This window comes from Dendronephthya gigantea, unplaced genomic scaffold (genome assembly GCF_004324835.1).
Source record: "Dendronephthya gigantea isolate DGI-Jeju-01 unplaced genomic scaffold, DenGig_1.0 000031F, whole genome shotgun sequence".
Lineage (NCBI taxonomy): Eukaryota > Metazoa > Cnidaria > Anthozoa > Malacalcyonacea > Nephtheidae > Dendronephthya > Dendronephthya gigantea.
Window position 1 is genome coordinate 300,517 of NW_021163041.1, and position 15,823 is coordinate 316,339.

At 35.8% G+C, this 15,823-nt stretch overlaps 1 protein-coding gene across 1 annotated transcript; it reads left to right on the top strand.

The window, feature by feature from the left end:
* Positions 1–990: 990 nt before the first annotated feature.
* LOC114524501 (multidrug resistance-associated protein 4-like) lies at positions 991–15,505 on the top strand. Its single transcript, XM_028545598.1, has 29 exons — positions 991–1,363; positions 4,638–4,748; positions 5,081–5,189; positions 5,307–5,522; positions 5,733–5,822; positions 5,936–6,099; positions 6,354–6,479; positions 6,803–7,052; positions 7,375–7,476; positions 7,583–7,627; positions 7,754–7,795; positions 8,305–8,496; positions 8,608–8,702; positions 8,797–8,883; positions 9,020–9,116; positions 9,397–9,984; positions 10,144–10,275; positions 10,383–10,420; positions 10,651–10,886; positions 11,198–11,277; positions 11,689–11,839; positions 12,237–12,476; positions 12,657–12,757; positions 12,869–13,063; positions 13,396–13,551; positions 13,767–13,856; positions 14,052–14,224; positions 14,365–14,470; positions 14,859–15,505. The coding sequence occupies exons 1-29, from the start codon at positions 1,248–1,250 to the stop codon at positions 15,180–15,182; spliced, it is 4,452 nt and encodes a 1,483-aa protein (XP_028401399.1). The 5' UTR covers positions 991–1,247; the 3' UTR covers positions 15,183–15,505.
* The last annotated feature ends 318 nt before the right edge of the window (positions 15,506–15,823 follow it).

A 15,823-nucleotide genomic window follows, 5' to 3' on the forward strand; every position in this document is an offset into this window, starting at 1 on the left:
GCGTATTTCTTAGAGTCAGTTTCAGACTAATAAAAATGTACTTTCCCGAAACGTCGAAGTCTTTTCTCAGTCTCACACACGGAAATGTAAAAAATCATCCTAATTGAATATCGCACAAGAATATGGAGTAACGAAAACTACTTGCTTTCTTCCATCGGTCAACTTTTCTTTACGTCAATTTTGTTTTGTATAAATAAAAATCTCACTGAAATATATTACACCATAGCTATATAAGGAAAAGATGGTCTTCGTGAAACATTTTTGCTTAAAGACTGTAAAAAGGTGAAAGCCTCACACTTTGTATCAACGTCTGGTAAATTAAAAAAACTTTATCTGTCTGATGCAAAAACTTTTACACGAAATGGAAACAGGAAAAGGTTAACTTTCTCAAAATTCTTTTTAATCAACCTCAGTCACTTTTTATTCCATTTTTTATTTACTACTTTACTATTCACAGGAAAATGAATTCTTCGAGGGGAATATTAGTGGACAATGATGAGTTAGGGCGTTCCAGGTAAGCATTAAACTTAGATCGTTGTCTGCAAGATTCCATTGGATATAAAACTCAGTGTAAACATACTTCATGTGAAATATTTTTAACATAGTGGTTACAAGTTCCAATATAACCAGGGAGCAGCGTGCCAGCGTCTTCAAACAACTTAGCATCAAATGTAGTATAACAACTGCCTAAAATAGACAAAACACTTCTCGACGTTTCAACCTGAGGGCCTTCGTCCGGAGAGTGAGAAGTCAGTTCAAACATTCGACTTACCAAGTCCTCTGTCCCGTGTTTGATTCTGCTCTACACTAAAGGTTGCTTTCTTCTTTCCGTTTTTTGAACGTACGTACACGCACGTAAAAGCTTAAAACCTTCTAAGTTGTTGTATAATTAATTTTATGCCAGAGAAAACCCAGCAAATCGTCAACAGAATCCATGTAACCCTATGCATCTATTCAATCGTTAGTTTCATAAATATAATTTAAATTATTTTAAACTTTTACGTGCGTATACGTACACACAAAAAACGCGACAGAGGAACTCCTACAAACTGGCCCCACCCAAAGCTTGCTCGCTGAAAATCAAGCCGGGTATAAAATTCGTATTGTGGAATAATGATCCGGTAGTTGGGGATCTCGATCGGTAAACTGATAGCCATGAAAGACAAGGAGATAATATTTGTCTGCAATTTGTGGTGTTTGCTCAGAGATTCCATTCTAATTACTTATGCTTTTTTCTTTTTCATCCCATGAGTTTCCTAACATCTCATGTGCCTCGATCGCTGATGGAGCAGCAAGAAAGCTCGCAGCCTTTGAACAACCCGGCTCGTGTTGCCAATGTACTATCGCGGCAACTCACGCAAGGGTGAGTATGTCTACAAAATCTTTCATAGTAAACATCTGTCGTCTACAGTATTGCTCGTATAACATTGGGGCGTCGCTAACAGTTGAATCACTGCCTGTATTCTCGAATTATTAAATAATCCAGATTTTTAATTACCGTGTATGTGATGACTATTATGTAGTGACATTCAGCATTCTCTTCTAAGGATGGTATTTCTCGGCATTTATGTTATTTTTATTGTTTTCAATAAATGTATTGAACTAATACAACATCTCAAAGGCTTCTTGACTGTATCATTCCCTAATACTTTGAATAAACTGTGAGAATTGTTTGATGATACTTTTGATATAAATAGTACATATACCCGATATTAGTGTTGTTGCCTATTGGATTCCGCTATTGTCACGTCGCTTAATAACAACTGCAACAACAACGTAACGACGCAATACACGCATGGTAAAAATAACTGTTAAGCATTATCAAATTTGACTAATTAACCTGTAAGTGCACTTGTTACAGATACAAAATTAGGAGAAACGATTAAGTATTTGTTTGTGATATAAGCCAATAATTTCGGCAAATATTGCATTTTTAATTGCTTTGTCATACTCCAGTTCAGCAGGGAGTTTATGTAACATATACAATATTTCTCTCTAAACTTACGCCATTAAACGTATTACCTAAAAAATTCCGTTTTTTAAAGGCGCTAGTATTTGTAAGGCAAAATTCGTAACGCCGTCTGTAAGACAGAAGTGTAAACATCTTTAACCCAATTGAATTTTGACAGAAAGCACGGGTAAGACCTGCTCTGTTTATTAATTAACATCTTTTTGTGTGCATATGCTTTGATGTTTATAATTGTATACAATCTGTGCTATGCCACTTGACCTTATCAAACAATACAACGTGCAATATATTCATGTCGTTTTCGACCTGTGATAATTTGCTACATTTATAAAGGTTTATATTCAGTTTTTAACTGTGGTTTACTGTACGCCTATGTTGCATGCGGCCGTATAATTTGTTACCGCTAAGTATAATCTTGTTATCTATTGCAAAGTTTATGATGTATTTTAACAATGTTCGGCGAAAACATGTAAAAAGTTCAGTTTCTTTAGAAATCAGAATGACGATTATGAGTTCTTTCTTATTTTCCGAAGAGCAAATTAAACGCAGCATGTTTGCTATTTCTGTAAACATACGCAACGATTCTTATCGAGAGTGAACTAATTGAATTAATAGTGCAATAAGGCCTATATATTATATATATATATATATATATATATATTAATATATATATAATATATATATTATATATATATGTATATATATATATATAGAATGCACAGTGGATCTGGACTGAAAACAATGCAGGGTAGTTGACTTAAGCCGTACTGTTTGACGTTGAATTTCTAGTCTTTGGTTCAAGAAGACAAAAGGCGTTCATAAAAATTTACGTTTAAACCGGATCCTCTTTTTTCTAAGCCGGTAGATATGTATAAGTATAGTAGAAAAAAGTGATATATGGCAAAATTTATAGGCGTTAACCCTTTCTAAACCATATTTCTACTTGTTCTCAAATCCAACAATTGCATATGCTTTCAATTATGCTTATCGAATACATATATCAATAGTCCTTCAGGTGCATATTCAATTTGATATTCGAATAATAGAAACAAAAGAGAGCTGAGAGTAAACCAGATTATAGAACGTTGTTCTTGTATCTGACATAAAAGTGTTTCACTTTATTGCTAACCTAATGCGACTTAGTACCGTAGCATTTTGCTAGTATCGTAACCGGTTAACAAGCATGAATTTTGCATTAGGTTTTGTCAAGTAACGTGTGACTTGCAGGACTAGGGAAGAGGGTATTGAAAGGGTTTCAGCTTCTCACCCCCCCCCCTCCTCTATTTCATTCTACTATATATAATACCCAATGTTCTGTAAATTTAATCCATCTTGCTATACGCCGGGATATTTTAGTCGAAATGTGCAACTTAGCATTGTTGGCTTAATTGTTTGTCAGTGGTAAAACATGACCCAGATTCAGGCGTAAAGCTGCTCAATGCATTAATTATTATTCAGGTGTATGTTTAAGATCAAATAGCTCAAGAAACCAGAAAAACTCCTCACTACGTGAAAAATATAGCTTAGTAAAATTGGAAAACAGCTTGCATGACGTTTTATAAAACTTCAGGTCTGTAATAAGAAAAGAGGAGTAATTATCCGTCACGAAAATTTGAACGGGCATCCCTTTTCTTCATGCACTTGTGAAGTCTTACGTACGGTTCTCTCGCCATGCACTGATTATAACACAGTATTTAAACAAGGTTTATAGCTTATAACTATTCTTAAGACGTCACAAACGGATTATCACAGTGGCCGCAGCATTTTTTGATATCAAATGTACCAGAATAATGCGCCATCATCTCTAATGAAATTCATTATTCGTTTTATGTCGTGGTGTTCGCGTTCTGTGAGTAAATTGTAATTCTTTAAGTCAATCACTCGTGTCAGCACGAGACAAATGTTCCTGCTGTTAAAACGTCTGATAGAAAGACATCATGGAAAAGAAATATCGGGACTTGCTGGTCCCGTTGTTCATCCCGTTTTGAATGTCGGAATCAGTGAAATCCCATTGTGGTTACCGCGTTCTCGGACAATTTTGCATAGTACACAAGATTCATGCAAGACGACATGATCAGTTTTTTATTCCCATTTCTTCACATTGACCTTGTCAATGCCACTTCCGAAGTACTTAAGAAGTCATTAATCTTTAGAAGTGCTTGTGAATTGCTTGAAATCACACGCAATATTAATGTCTCTAGATCGTCGGGAGGGGGACCCGGGAACCTATGCTTTAATTCATTGCTACGTGGTAAAGTGAATGTCAGTGATACTGATCAAAACAGACGAATGACGCGTGAGACTACGAAATATCAGTGCATGATACGGGATTAGTACCTCCATTTGCCTTCCACCACCAGCTCTTTACTATTGCTACTTTGAGACCTCATTGTGTACAATATCATAATTAATAAGTACAATAATGGTCATCTGCATGCTTCTTATCATTCCATGTGGACCAATAGGACTTACGCTCTCGTGATTTCATAATTATCTTTTTCCTTTGACAGGAAATATATATCATCATACATTCCCTATACAAGTGGAAACCATGCTGGGTTCTACGAATTTTTGATCGTTCAGGATCAATTTTTAGTAGATACTTAGAGAAAAGATCAATTACGAAGATAATTTATTTTTCACAAACGTTATGTTTTGCATGTTGCAGGTGGTTAAATAACCTGTTTAAAAAAGGCAGTAAAGGTGCACTGGATGATAACGACATATATGATGTACTCCCTGAGGATGCTACGCTGGGACTTGCAGATGAGTTGGAAAGGTGAAAATTTTCTTCTTCACATCTGTCTGTTCCTACAGCAATGACAGAATGGAAAATGGAATGTTACGGAAGAGGCATATCATCCTCTTTTCAACCATTTCCTATTTTTTGCAAAATTGGTAGCGCAGAAACCAGATTAATTCCTCGTTATGTATTTTAGGCTAAAACATGTCTATGATTGCTCCAAGTCGCTTCTTGACTTCATGGATGTATAAGTTCACCTGTTGTGTAAATAATATACAAGAAGTGAAGAAGAGACTTGGAACAAATCTATACCAATGTAATGAATGTATTATGCGTGGATATTCATTTTACTACATTTTCATTGGCAGACATTGGATCAAAGAAAAAATGACGAAAGAAAAACCTAGCCTCTTCACCCCGTTTGCAAAATTCCTTGGCTTCAGCTATTTGTCAAATGTTATATACATGTTTTTGAAGGTATGTATACTAGTAGTGTTGTGTCTCAAGTCTTCTTAGTATTAATCAAGGTCCACTACAGGCAACTGTTCCACGAAAATTGTTATATACCTAGCTTTTCATTTACCTTTTTTCCAGGAAGGGTTTCGTCTCGTTCAACCTATATACATTGGGAAACTAGTTGCTTATTTCACGGTTGGTTCTGATGAAGAAAAATGGAACGCCTACCTCTACGCCGGCATTATAATAGCGTGTGCTCTAGGTGAAGCTATAGTACACCATCCTATGTTCCTTGGCGTAATGAGAGCTGGTATGCATTTGAGAATTGCTACCGCTGCTCTGATTTACCGGAAGGTAGGTCAATATTAATTTATAAATACTAATCATGCAGCATCAGAATCGTGAACTCGGTTTAACTACAAAAAATGTAGTTGGAAATTCATACGAAATAGCCATTCAAACCATATAGCCATTGTACATTCGATGGAACTAATATTTCGTGGAAAATATATTAGAAATATTTTCTCATTTTAAAAAAAAGGACCTTTTTACAATCGCCTTTAGGCATTGAAAATGAATCATTCTTCGCTAAGCGAAACCACTACGGGAAAGATTGTAAATTTGATAACGAACGACGTGCAAAAATTGGACCAGGCAAGTAAAGACACAAAAACATCAGTCTAAAATAAAAGTGAAAATTTTAGTGCAAAATATCGCGCGAATTTTTGCACTTCACTATAGTTCAATGTCTCGAAAATTATTTTCAGGTTGCATTTTTCCTTCTCTATTTAATTGTTGCTCCATTCATCATTGCTGCAACGTCGTATTTATGTTGGAGGGAGATGGGGATATCTTTTCTACCTGGTCTCGTCTTGCTCTTGCTGCTGGTGCCTTTTCAAGCCTGGATTGGACGGTTCTTCGCCACTTTAAAGTTAGTATATTAATAGGTTATAATATAAGTATTGCAATCATTGTATATAGTTGGTATATCAGTAATTTTTTTAACATAAACTTGAAAATTCCAAAGGATTCGCCGGAATCCAATCCTGAAACCAGTCAGCTCAATTTTCCATCCAATCTATAGTTGCATTTAAAACACATTTATGAAAATAACGTTAAAAAAATAATATTTGTATGATAATGTGAGGAGAGTATCACTATAATGTTTTTTTTTCATTTTTTTAGGATGAAAAGTGCTGCATTTACCGACGAAAGGATTGGAGTCATGAATGAAGTGATCTGTGCAATGAGAATTATAAAGATGTACACTTGGGAGGATTCCTTTGATGAACTGGTCAGCAAAGTGAGAATGTATGTTGAAAGAGATATAGCTAGCGTTTATGATACTTTTCAGTTTGCTTTTGTTTGATTTTTTAGCAGCTTCAGACACTGTACATATCCATCAAATCTCAATTAAATTTATTTTCTATCTTCATGACAATTGCCCATTGACCATCGATTTCACGAGTACAACACTGTACACTTAATAAAACTCGTATATCAACATGATAATCATAACGTATGCAAACTTTATTTCTCTGTATGCATGACACTTTTTTGGGGTTTCCTGATGCTAAAATATTTAGTTTTATTTGAAGAAGACAAGAAGTATTAGCTGTTAAATTTCGTTTTAGGAAAGAAAGCGATAAGATCAAAAGAACATCGAGATTTCGTGCATTAAATGCATCAATATTCATCATCGCTATCCCAATCATGACTCTTGCTATGTTCGTTACTTACGTACTTACTGGTAATATTCTGACCTCTGAGAAAGTCTTTACAGTCATAGGAATATTTATGTCAGCAAGAGTGGTAATGACAATATTTGTTCCAAGCAGTATCATGTTCTTGAAGGAGGGAGGAGTTTGCATGAAACGCATACAGGTAAGTGTTTGTATGGAAGTGGATATGATGTGCTAAAGTGGAATAAATATACAGATTAAGGTTCCTGTTGTGTAGTATCAGAGACACGAAGTATACTAGCAATTAGAATATCGCAGAGCTACGGTCGGGAGAATATACGAGGCCTAACAAGTTCTACCAACATGTTAACGACCATACATGTTTGTGAGATGTTTGATGTTTCACAACATTTTAATCCAATAAAGAGTACTTTTCCAAGAAGTGAATATATAGAGTGAATATCATTCTTCTTGGAGCCGCCTTGTTGAAATTCGTTATCATACGAAAATTCGTTTTATTCCAGGAGTTCCTGTTAATAGACGAAGGCGTTGTACCGATGTTGGATGAAACGCGGAAAAATCCAAGAGACGTTATTGTGAATCGTATCAATGCATCATGGGACAAAGTATGATTGACAATGTTAAAAATCAGAGTCTGCATATTCGCTAACCTAAGTTTGTTCTGTAGCCTCAAGTCCTCCATGACTTACTTCCAGTTTCTTGAAATTGTAGGATCGCGACGAAACTTTGAAGGAAATCAGCTTTAAAGTTTCACCAGTAAGTGACAAGCCAATGTATGTATGATATCAGTTGCTTGTACACATGTCCTCGCCTGCCTGTCTGCCTGCCTGTCTTCCTTCAAATAATCTTAGACGATAATTTGTTGCTTCCTCCATGTTTTAGGGCGAACTTCTTATGGTGATTGGACCAGTTGGTAGCGGAAAGGTAGATACAATCGATATTACAGCTAACCTGTTCATCATCAAAACTAAAATATACCTACGAATCGTACCCCGGTTTCAGTTTACGAGTATGGGTAATATACACAATATATACCCGTACCCGTAGAACGGAAACCAAATTATAACTTTACAATAAATTCAAAATATTTCGACGTACGAAAACCGATTAGAAAATAGTAACTTTCCCTTTTGATGTTTGTCATACTAGATTGTTAACACTTTGACAAGCATTTGTGCATTAATTATTTGGTAAAATGTGAAAAACGGGTAGAAATTACAAGTAAAGACGTTGATATTATCAGAAATCGGTAAACAAGATGGCGATACCCGTACCCGTAAAGCAGAACCGGGGTATCTTAACCCATCTCTTTTCATTGTGTGCTCAACCGCACGTGAACCATTTTCCCTAGGCTAGCCCTATATAGCTACTCCTCATGGCCACGCCCTTGATATTTGCATGCAATTCAGTTTTAATTTCGGTTCTTTGTGTAGTCTTCTCTACTGATGGCCCTTCTTTACGAGCTACCGCTGACAAGTGGAGAGGTACATATGAGCCGTAACATTGCGTACGTATCGCAATCAGCATGGGTCTTCTCTGGAACATTGAAAGAGAATGTTTTGTTTGGACAAACATATGACAGAGAAAAATACCACAAAGTTATAAAAGCCTGCGCTTTAGATAAGGTATGTTGGTCAATACGAGTTTCGTTTGCATGTAAGTACAAAGCCAATCTTATAACTGCGTTTTTGACGGATTTTTTCTACCGGAATTGAGTGATAAAGATTTATTTCCAGGATATCAAAGATTTTCATAAAGGTGACCAGACATTAATCGGTGAACGTGGGGTGACATTAAGTGGTGGACAACGAGCTCGCGTGAACCTGGCAAGGTAAAATAACTAAGATTTAAACAAAGCTTTCTGGTGCTCACACAATGTAAACATTTCTCAACGTAGACATATTGGCCATTTTGTGTCCATTTAGGGCTTTATATTACGACGCTGATGTTTATTTAATGGATGATCCTCTTAGCGCTGTTGATTCGATCGTTGGTAAACATATATTCGATGAGTAAGTTAACTAAAATTTTTTTGCTGCTGCTAATTAAAACGAAGATACGAAGGTTTTTTGGATTATTGTATAGTGTATTTGAACAACATATATTTTTATACAGCTTTCTAACCTAAAATTTATCTTCATATTCCAGATGTATTCGCGGTCTGTTAAAATCCAAAGTTTGTATTCTTGTGTCTCACCAGCTTCAATATTTGAAAGACTCAAATTCCATTCTATGTTTGCAAGAGGTACGTAATTAAGTTCAATCAGTTCTAGGCACACATTTACCTTTAAGACAGTATAGAAAAGCAAATATAATCGGTATAGCGTAAAAGCTTTGAAAGACGATTCCCTTCGTCAGAATAATGCCAGTTCGTTAACTGGTAATGCTCCTAATGTTTTTGCTCTGTCTACGCCAGAAAATTTTACTCGTGACAAAAATTAAGACATTAATTGCAGCATGAAAATATAATATACAGCTCTCCCATTATCCAGATTCCCTTCGGCAATTCTGTTTATTACATATAGGGTAAGGTGGTCGGCTACGGTAATCTTGAGTATCTTATTCAAATTGGTTTGGACATCGTCTCGCTGGTTCAACCGGAGGAAGTTAAGGAAGGTCTTGTAGACACGGATGAAGTAGTACTTAATGAAAAGACTGACAAGCGACCAACATCGTTGTTATTTAAACAGAAACTTGACCTACAAAGATCATTAAGCACGCCGCCCCATGAAAGAATCAGCAACAGACAGTTACTTGATATGTATATAAGTAGAAGTAAAAAGAAATGCCCACACAGACAGTCTTGGCATCCGGTTGCTATAGGATCCTTCACTCCTCAAAGCAACCGGCGTTGTCATAATATGAACGACACAAGGTCTATGTATATCATGACTGGCGGTCGTGATTCAGTACTCATGGCAGGCGACTCGATGTTAAACCTCGAGACTTGTTCCAACCATGGAAGTAATCTAACTTTACATAGTATTGGCCAAGCAAATTTTTCAGCTCAGCTACTGCACACGGTATTTCCAAGAAGAACACGGAGTTCCTCTTTGGCTTCTGTGGCTTCAGCCAGTGTCCTCGATTTGGAATTGAGTCAAGTACACAGAGATGTAAGTGCATGTTAGCTATATTTGGATGTTTGTCTTTTCCGCTCATCATTACAATGTTAATTTTTGAACTCTCGTTAAGATAACGTGCGCAATTTAGAATTTGTGTAAGAACCATGGGGTTTTTTCACTGTAGTTCTAAATGATTTTTTTTCTGTGTAGAAAAATGAGGGAGAAAAAGAAGAAGAAAGATCTAAAGGAAGTGTGTCGTGGAGAGTTTATAAAGATTATGTTTTGGCCGGGACAAGCGCTTTCATGGCAGTTTTGGCATTTGCAATATTTCTACTTGGTCAGGTAAATCACGGTTTGCCAAACATGCATGTATATAATGCAATAGCTAGGATGGGATGATGATAGGATCCAATTCCATTTCATAGGTTAATAACTTTTTATTAATGTAGGCATGCGTACTTGTATCGGATTGGTGGCTGGCAAGATGGTATGTTACACACTTTGCTGCATGTGAAAACGATATTGAATGATATTGTGAAATATTATGTACATTATTTTCAAAATTTAGGTGTTCTTATACGGGTCCGTAATTGTCTTCCCTTCGTTGTTGGCTTTGATTCTTCTCCTAGCATTCTTTTTTGTTGTCTATGCACGACATTACGCATACTACCACCACAAACTGAAAGCACTACAAGAACTATTTTTATTTCTATTTAGGGCTGACAGAGAAACAATACATGCTCGAGAAAACAGCTCTGAGGATGTCATAGATTCAGAGAGAACTCGAAATATCAGCGTCTATGTCGGATTGGTCGCTGGTTGCATCATATTGTCCTTAACCAGAGCACTACTGTTCTTTTATATTCTTATCAACGCATCACAACATCTTCATAATAGAATGTTCGCTGCTATACTCCGGGCTCCGATTTATTTCTTCGATTCAAATCCAGTTGGTGAGCTATACTTTTTTGCTTTTTGCAAAAATCGTCAATTTTAAAATGACGTTTATTATTTATTAGTTTATGTGATATTAGTATAATTTTTCTTTGTTGTTATGAGAGTTCAAGGTAATCCCTCTATCTTGGAAGACAGTAGAACAGTAGAAGATTCAATATAGCGACATACATGACATGCATGCATGTACAAGCCTTTTGATGCATGGCACCCTTGAATTTTCTGTTATCTTCGCGCTCGCTGCAAGATGGCGGAAAATACCTTGAAAAGTTATATTGTATGCAGGCTTTGATGTTCGCCTTCTTTTCAGGTCGGATACTTAATCGTTTTTCGAAGGACATTGGCTTTATGGATGATCTACTTCCCGCAACATTCTACGAAGCAACACAGGTCAGGGTTCACCCTTCATGGTTTTTTGGACTTCCTTGGATATCTAATAAAGTCACACCCACATATATTAAATTATTTTATTTACTTTCCAAAACGTGTTAAAGCTTGTTCGATATCAATAAATCGTAAAAAACTTTGTCTATCCAGCTACATAAACAGAGACATTAGCTTGATATCAACTGCATGCCCAGGGATAATTAACAATTTTGTTTGTTTAAAAGCATTGGAACTGTTTGCATGATTATAACGTTATAAAGATCTCTATATTATATAGATCTCTGTTTATCATTTCCTAATAAGCACACTATACGACACCACCCTGTGATGAGCACCGAGTGCAAGAATGAAAGTTTAAGCTATATATAAGATTGATCTTGACTGAAGTTGATTAATCTCAATATTCTTTTCCAGCTGGTTGTCTTAGCTGTTGCTATTATTCTGCTGAGTGTTACTTCACAGCCATACTTGTTGATTGGTGCTATACCTGTTGTTATAATATTCGTCTGGTTACGTCAGTATTATGTTAAAACAGCGAGAGAAATCAAGAGAATTGAATCTCTAAGTAAGTCTGTTTATGTTCCCTTGCTATATAGCATTGCATATAAGAGTTGCCAGCGAAGATAAATAAAGGAGCTAAACACGGCCGTATATAACCTTTTTTAATCGTCTTTTTTTTCTTCGTCTTCTTAAGGACATACTGAGGAATGTATTTGGCTAATTTAATTAGTCAGTCGCAATCTGACAAACTTGCTTTGTCTGTTTGTTTTATTTTCATGTTGCATGTGATACTAAACTGCCCAGACGTAAGAGAGTTGTCACATTGTTGTATAACTTAACTGCGATTTAACTACCAAAATTTGTTCTAATACAACCATTATCTATTTTAGGCAGGTGTTATATCCAAAATTTGGTTAAAAGTTCTACTAATAGCCTTGTCCAATGCTTTCCAATTTATATAGATCGCAGTCCAATATACTCGCACGTATCAGCCACATTACAAGGATTATGTACTATCCGAGCTTTACATACACAACCACATTTCCTGAGAAAATACAACAAATATCAAGATCGCCACACCTCTGCGTGGTTCTTAATCTTAACTGGGGTTCGATGGCTTGGGTTTCGACTTGACATGTTATGTTTCGTCTTTTTCGCCATTGTTGTGTTCGCACCATTGGCAGCGGAAGAAGTTGGGATGAGTATGTTGTATTTGATTATATCTAAAAAGCTTAGAAGATAACTAACTTTCTTATAATTAATGAATTAAAGTTGAATTAAATTAATGAAAAGTATGACTTACGATGTAAATCCCTCTTTGTCAGATATTCACATGCAGTCTTGTAAAATTTCAAAATGTCGTATTTGTATAATACCTACAGGTGTAAGTGCGACACTGGTGGGCTTGGCTCTGCTTTATACGAAACAATTGTTTGGGATGTTCCAATTTTGTGTTAGACAAACCGCAGAGGTCGAAAATCAGGTGAATATTCCACTAACCATAGAGTTTTTTTATATCGACTTGCAAGTAGTTACGACAACTTGGAAGGGTAACTATATAACAAACCGTAAAATGACCCTGTTTAATTTATAGATGGTCTCTGTTGAGCGTGTACTCGAATACTGTGATTTGGAACCAGAATCAGAGTTGGAAGTTAAGGAAAGCAAGCCATCTAAAGAATGGCCACAATATGGAATTATTTCTGGAGAGAAACTGTGTTTTTCTTATCACTCAACACTCCCTCGCGTTTTAAATGATCTATATTTTTGTATAAGATCCAAGGAGAAGGTGAGAAAAAGCGATTGTCTCTATTTTTAATGGAAGAACCTAACTACCATACAGAGTAAAAAAGTAAATTCAAGCGGATTATTATCAATTTTTTGTTCAAATGCAATAGTAAGTTGGCATTGGCTTAAAAACGAAATTATTAACGGAAATTAACTTTTAGCTTGACGTTGTCGTCATTTTCTTAAATAGAACTAGTTAAAATATATGCCAGCGTGGTTTTAAGTTAGTCTCGGCCATTCCTAGTGTCGAATATTTAACAACCGTTTTAAAATTTATTTATTAAAGTCTTGGCATTCATGTACATTAGAATGATATAGTATGTGATCTGTTAGGTTGGGATTGTAGGCCGAACAGGAGCTGGTAAATCGTCATTAATCTCCGCATTTTTTCGCCTGGCCGAACCTAATGGTGTAATAAGAATTGACGGAGTGTCTATAACAGAAATGGGTCTTAGAGATCTTCGTAGTAAACTGTCAATAATACCTCAGGTATATATGCATAATATAAGATGTGAATGAAATTACAAATCAACCTTTACTGTGTTTAGACCAGCTAGTTCCAAACCTGTGCCTGTTTTCTACTCTGTGTTTAAGTTCCCTATTATTAATGTTCTCAAAGCTCACCATTATATAATGATGATGTATAGCTGGGAAGGATCTTTTCAACGCCTACATATACTGGTAATCGTTGCATTATATTTTAGGATCCCATAATATTTGCTGGTAGTGTAAAGAAGAATTTGGATCCATTCGGTGAACATTCTGATATAGAGATCTGGGACGCCTTGGAACAGGTGTGCTGAACAAGAATTTTGTGACTTTTTGTATAATCATGTGATCGCTAACTGATTTCAATTAATTGAATTGCCTAAATATGAAAATTATAATTTACTCACATTGTTTCATTCAGTCATTATATTAATTGAGAAAAGCGAACATGGTAAAGGTTGAAGCATTTTCCAATCAAACTTTTGTGATCCTCTGTATAGGTCCAAATGAAAGAAGTCGTTGAAAATCTTCCTGACAGATTGGATTCTTTACTATCTGAATCTGGCAGTAACCTTAGCGTTGGTCAGCGTCAATTAATTTGCCTGGCGCGAGCTCTGCTAAAACGTAACAGAATATTGATTATTGATGAAGCAACAGCTAATGTTGATCATAAGTAAGTTATTACCAAAAATTCAAATTTTGTTTGCTGAGAAAGCTGAGAATAAAAGTGGGGTGTTGCCAAGGGCCCGCAAACAGCAAAAAACTAATGATGTCATTCGTTTTTCAACAGGAGTTTTATGTTTTGTTTTTCAGGACGGACAGTTTAATTCAGGAAACTCTGAGAAATAAGTTTAAAGATTGCACAGTTCTAACGATTGCTCACCGTCTCAATACTATTATGGATTCAGAAAGAGTCATGGTAAACATGCCAAGGGTGCTTACCGATTACCTTAGGGATTCTGAACTTTCGGTCGGAAAACAAATGGCACGAAGAAGTTCGGAAATTTCCGATGGAAATTCCTTTTATTCGCTTTTCTGACCGCAGTTTACCCCAAGGTAAATGGTAAGCGCCCAGATTTTCATCATCAAACATGGGTTGCTTGGAATTGAGAACGTTTACATAAAATTTTTCCAAAATTGCAGTAACTTTATGACGCAAAGCAGCAAAAGGTTTATGACGCCAAAAATTTAATATCACGATATAAATTAAACGTGCTGCTCCGAAATCGGGCAACTGCAAAAATCGCGAGGGTCAAGAAGTTTGCATTCAAGATCTAACTATGCTTATGATAATTTGTTTATTTTAGGTATTGCACGAAGGTCGATTAGTAGAATTCGACGAACCATATGAATTACTTCAAAAGTCTTCATCCAGATTCTCTGAACTAGTGCAGGAGGTTGGTGGGACAAGTTCTGAGAAACTCTTAGAAATGGCGCGAAAAGCACATCAAGGACGATTGAGAAAGAAAGACAGTGTGAATGGTTCACACCCTCAGCATGTACAAAATAACTCTAAGCGTAATTCTGAAGACAGAAACAGAGAAATGCCTAATGGTGTAACGGACAATCATATTACGTGTAAAGCTAATGGAACTGTTGGATCCACCGAAAAACAAGAAAGCAGCTGCTAACGCATGTGCATGTCTTGTACAGAGGGAGGTTAAAGAGGTCAGTGATATGCAGCCGTAGAAAAGAGAGCCCACGGTATAACTGAGTAAACCTCGCCTATCACACTGCCCCTAGTGGGGGAGGAGGGGTGTGTGTTTTGTGCATGCGAAGGGACAAATTAAAGGCATCAAGTATATGAAAGATTAGACGTATGTATGTATGTGTGTTAACATATTTCTTTCCTTTGCAACAAAGGATTCGTCTGACTAATCCCAGAACATATATTAGATATATCGAGAGATATATAATAACCCAATTAAGTCAAATATATCTAATATATACTGTATAAATACATAAGATAAAATACATTTAAATACCTCGAAATGGTTTAAAACTGAGTAAAATAACGTTTTTTGAAGAAAACAATTCAGTTGAACGCCTTTAAAACTAAGTAGAATTACATTCTTCGATGAAAATCATTTATTTTAAACACAAAAATCAATACTGTGATGAATTTCAAAATTTCAGAAAAATTGGAAAAATCGTAAGTTTAAGTCAATTTTTTGAAATTTCAAATTCGATTTTAAATGCCTCGAAATAGTTCAAAACTAAATAGAATTACATTCTTTGATGAAAACTATTCACGTTACGCAATCATTCACTA

Bases quoted from the DNA above. Each gene is read 5' to 3' on its own strand.
- LOC114524501 (XM_028545598.1), top strand. From the start codon at position 1,248: ATGAGTTTCCTAACATCTCATGTGCCTCGATCGCTGATGGAGCAGCAA. The intron at 7,477-7,582 runs GTATGATTGACA...TTGAAATTGTAG, and splicing joins TCAATGCATCATGGGACAAA to GATCGCGACGAAACTTTGAA. The intron at 13,857-14,051 runs GTGTGCTGAACA...TCCTCTGTATAG, and splicing joins TCTGGGACGCCTTGGAACAG to GTCCAAATGAAAGAAGTCGT.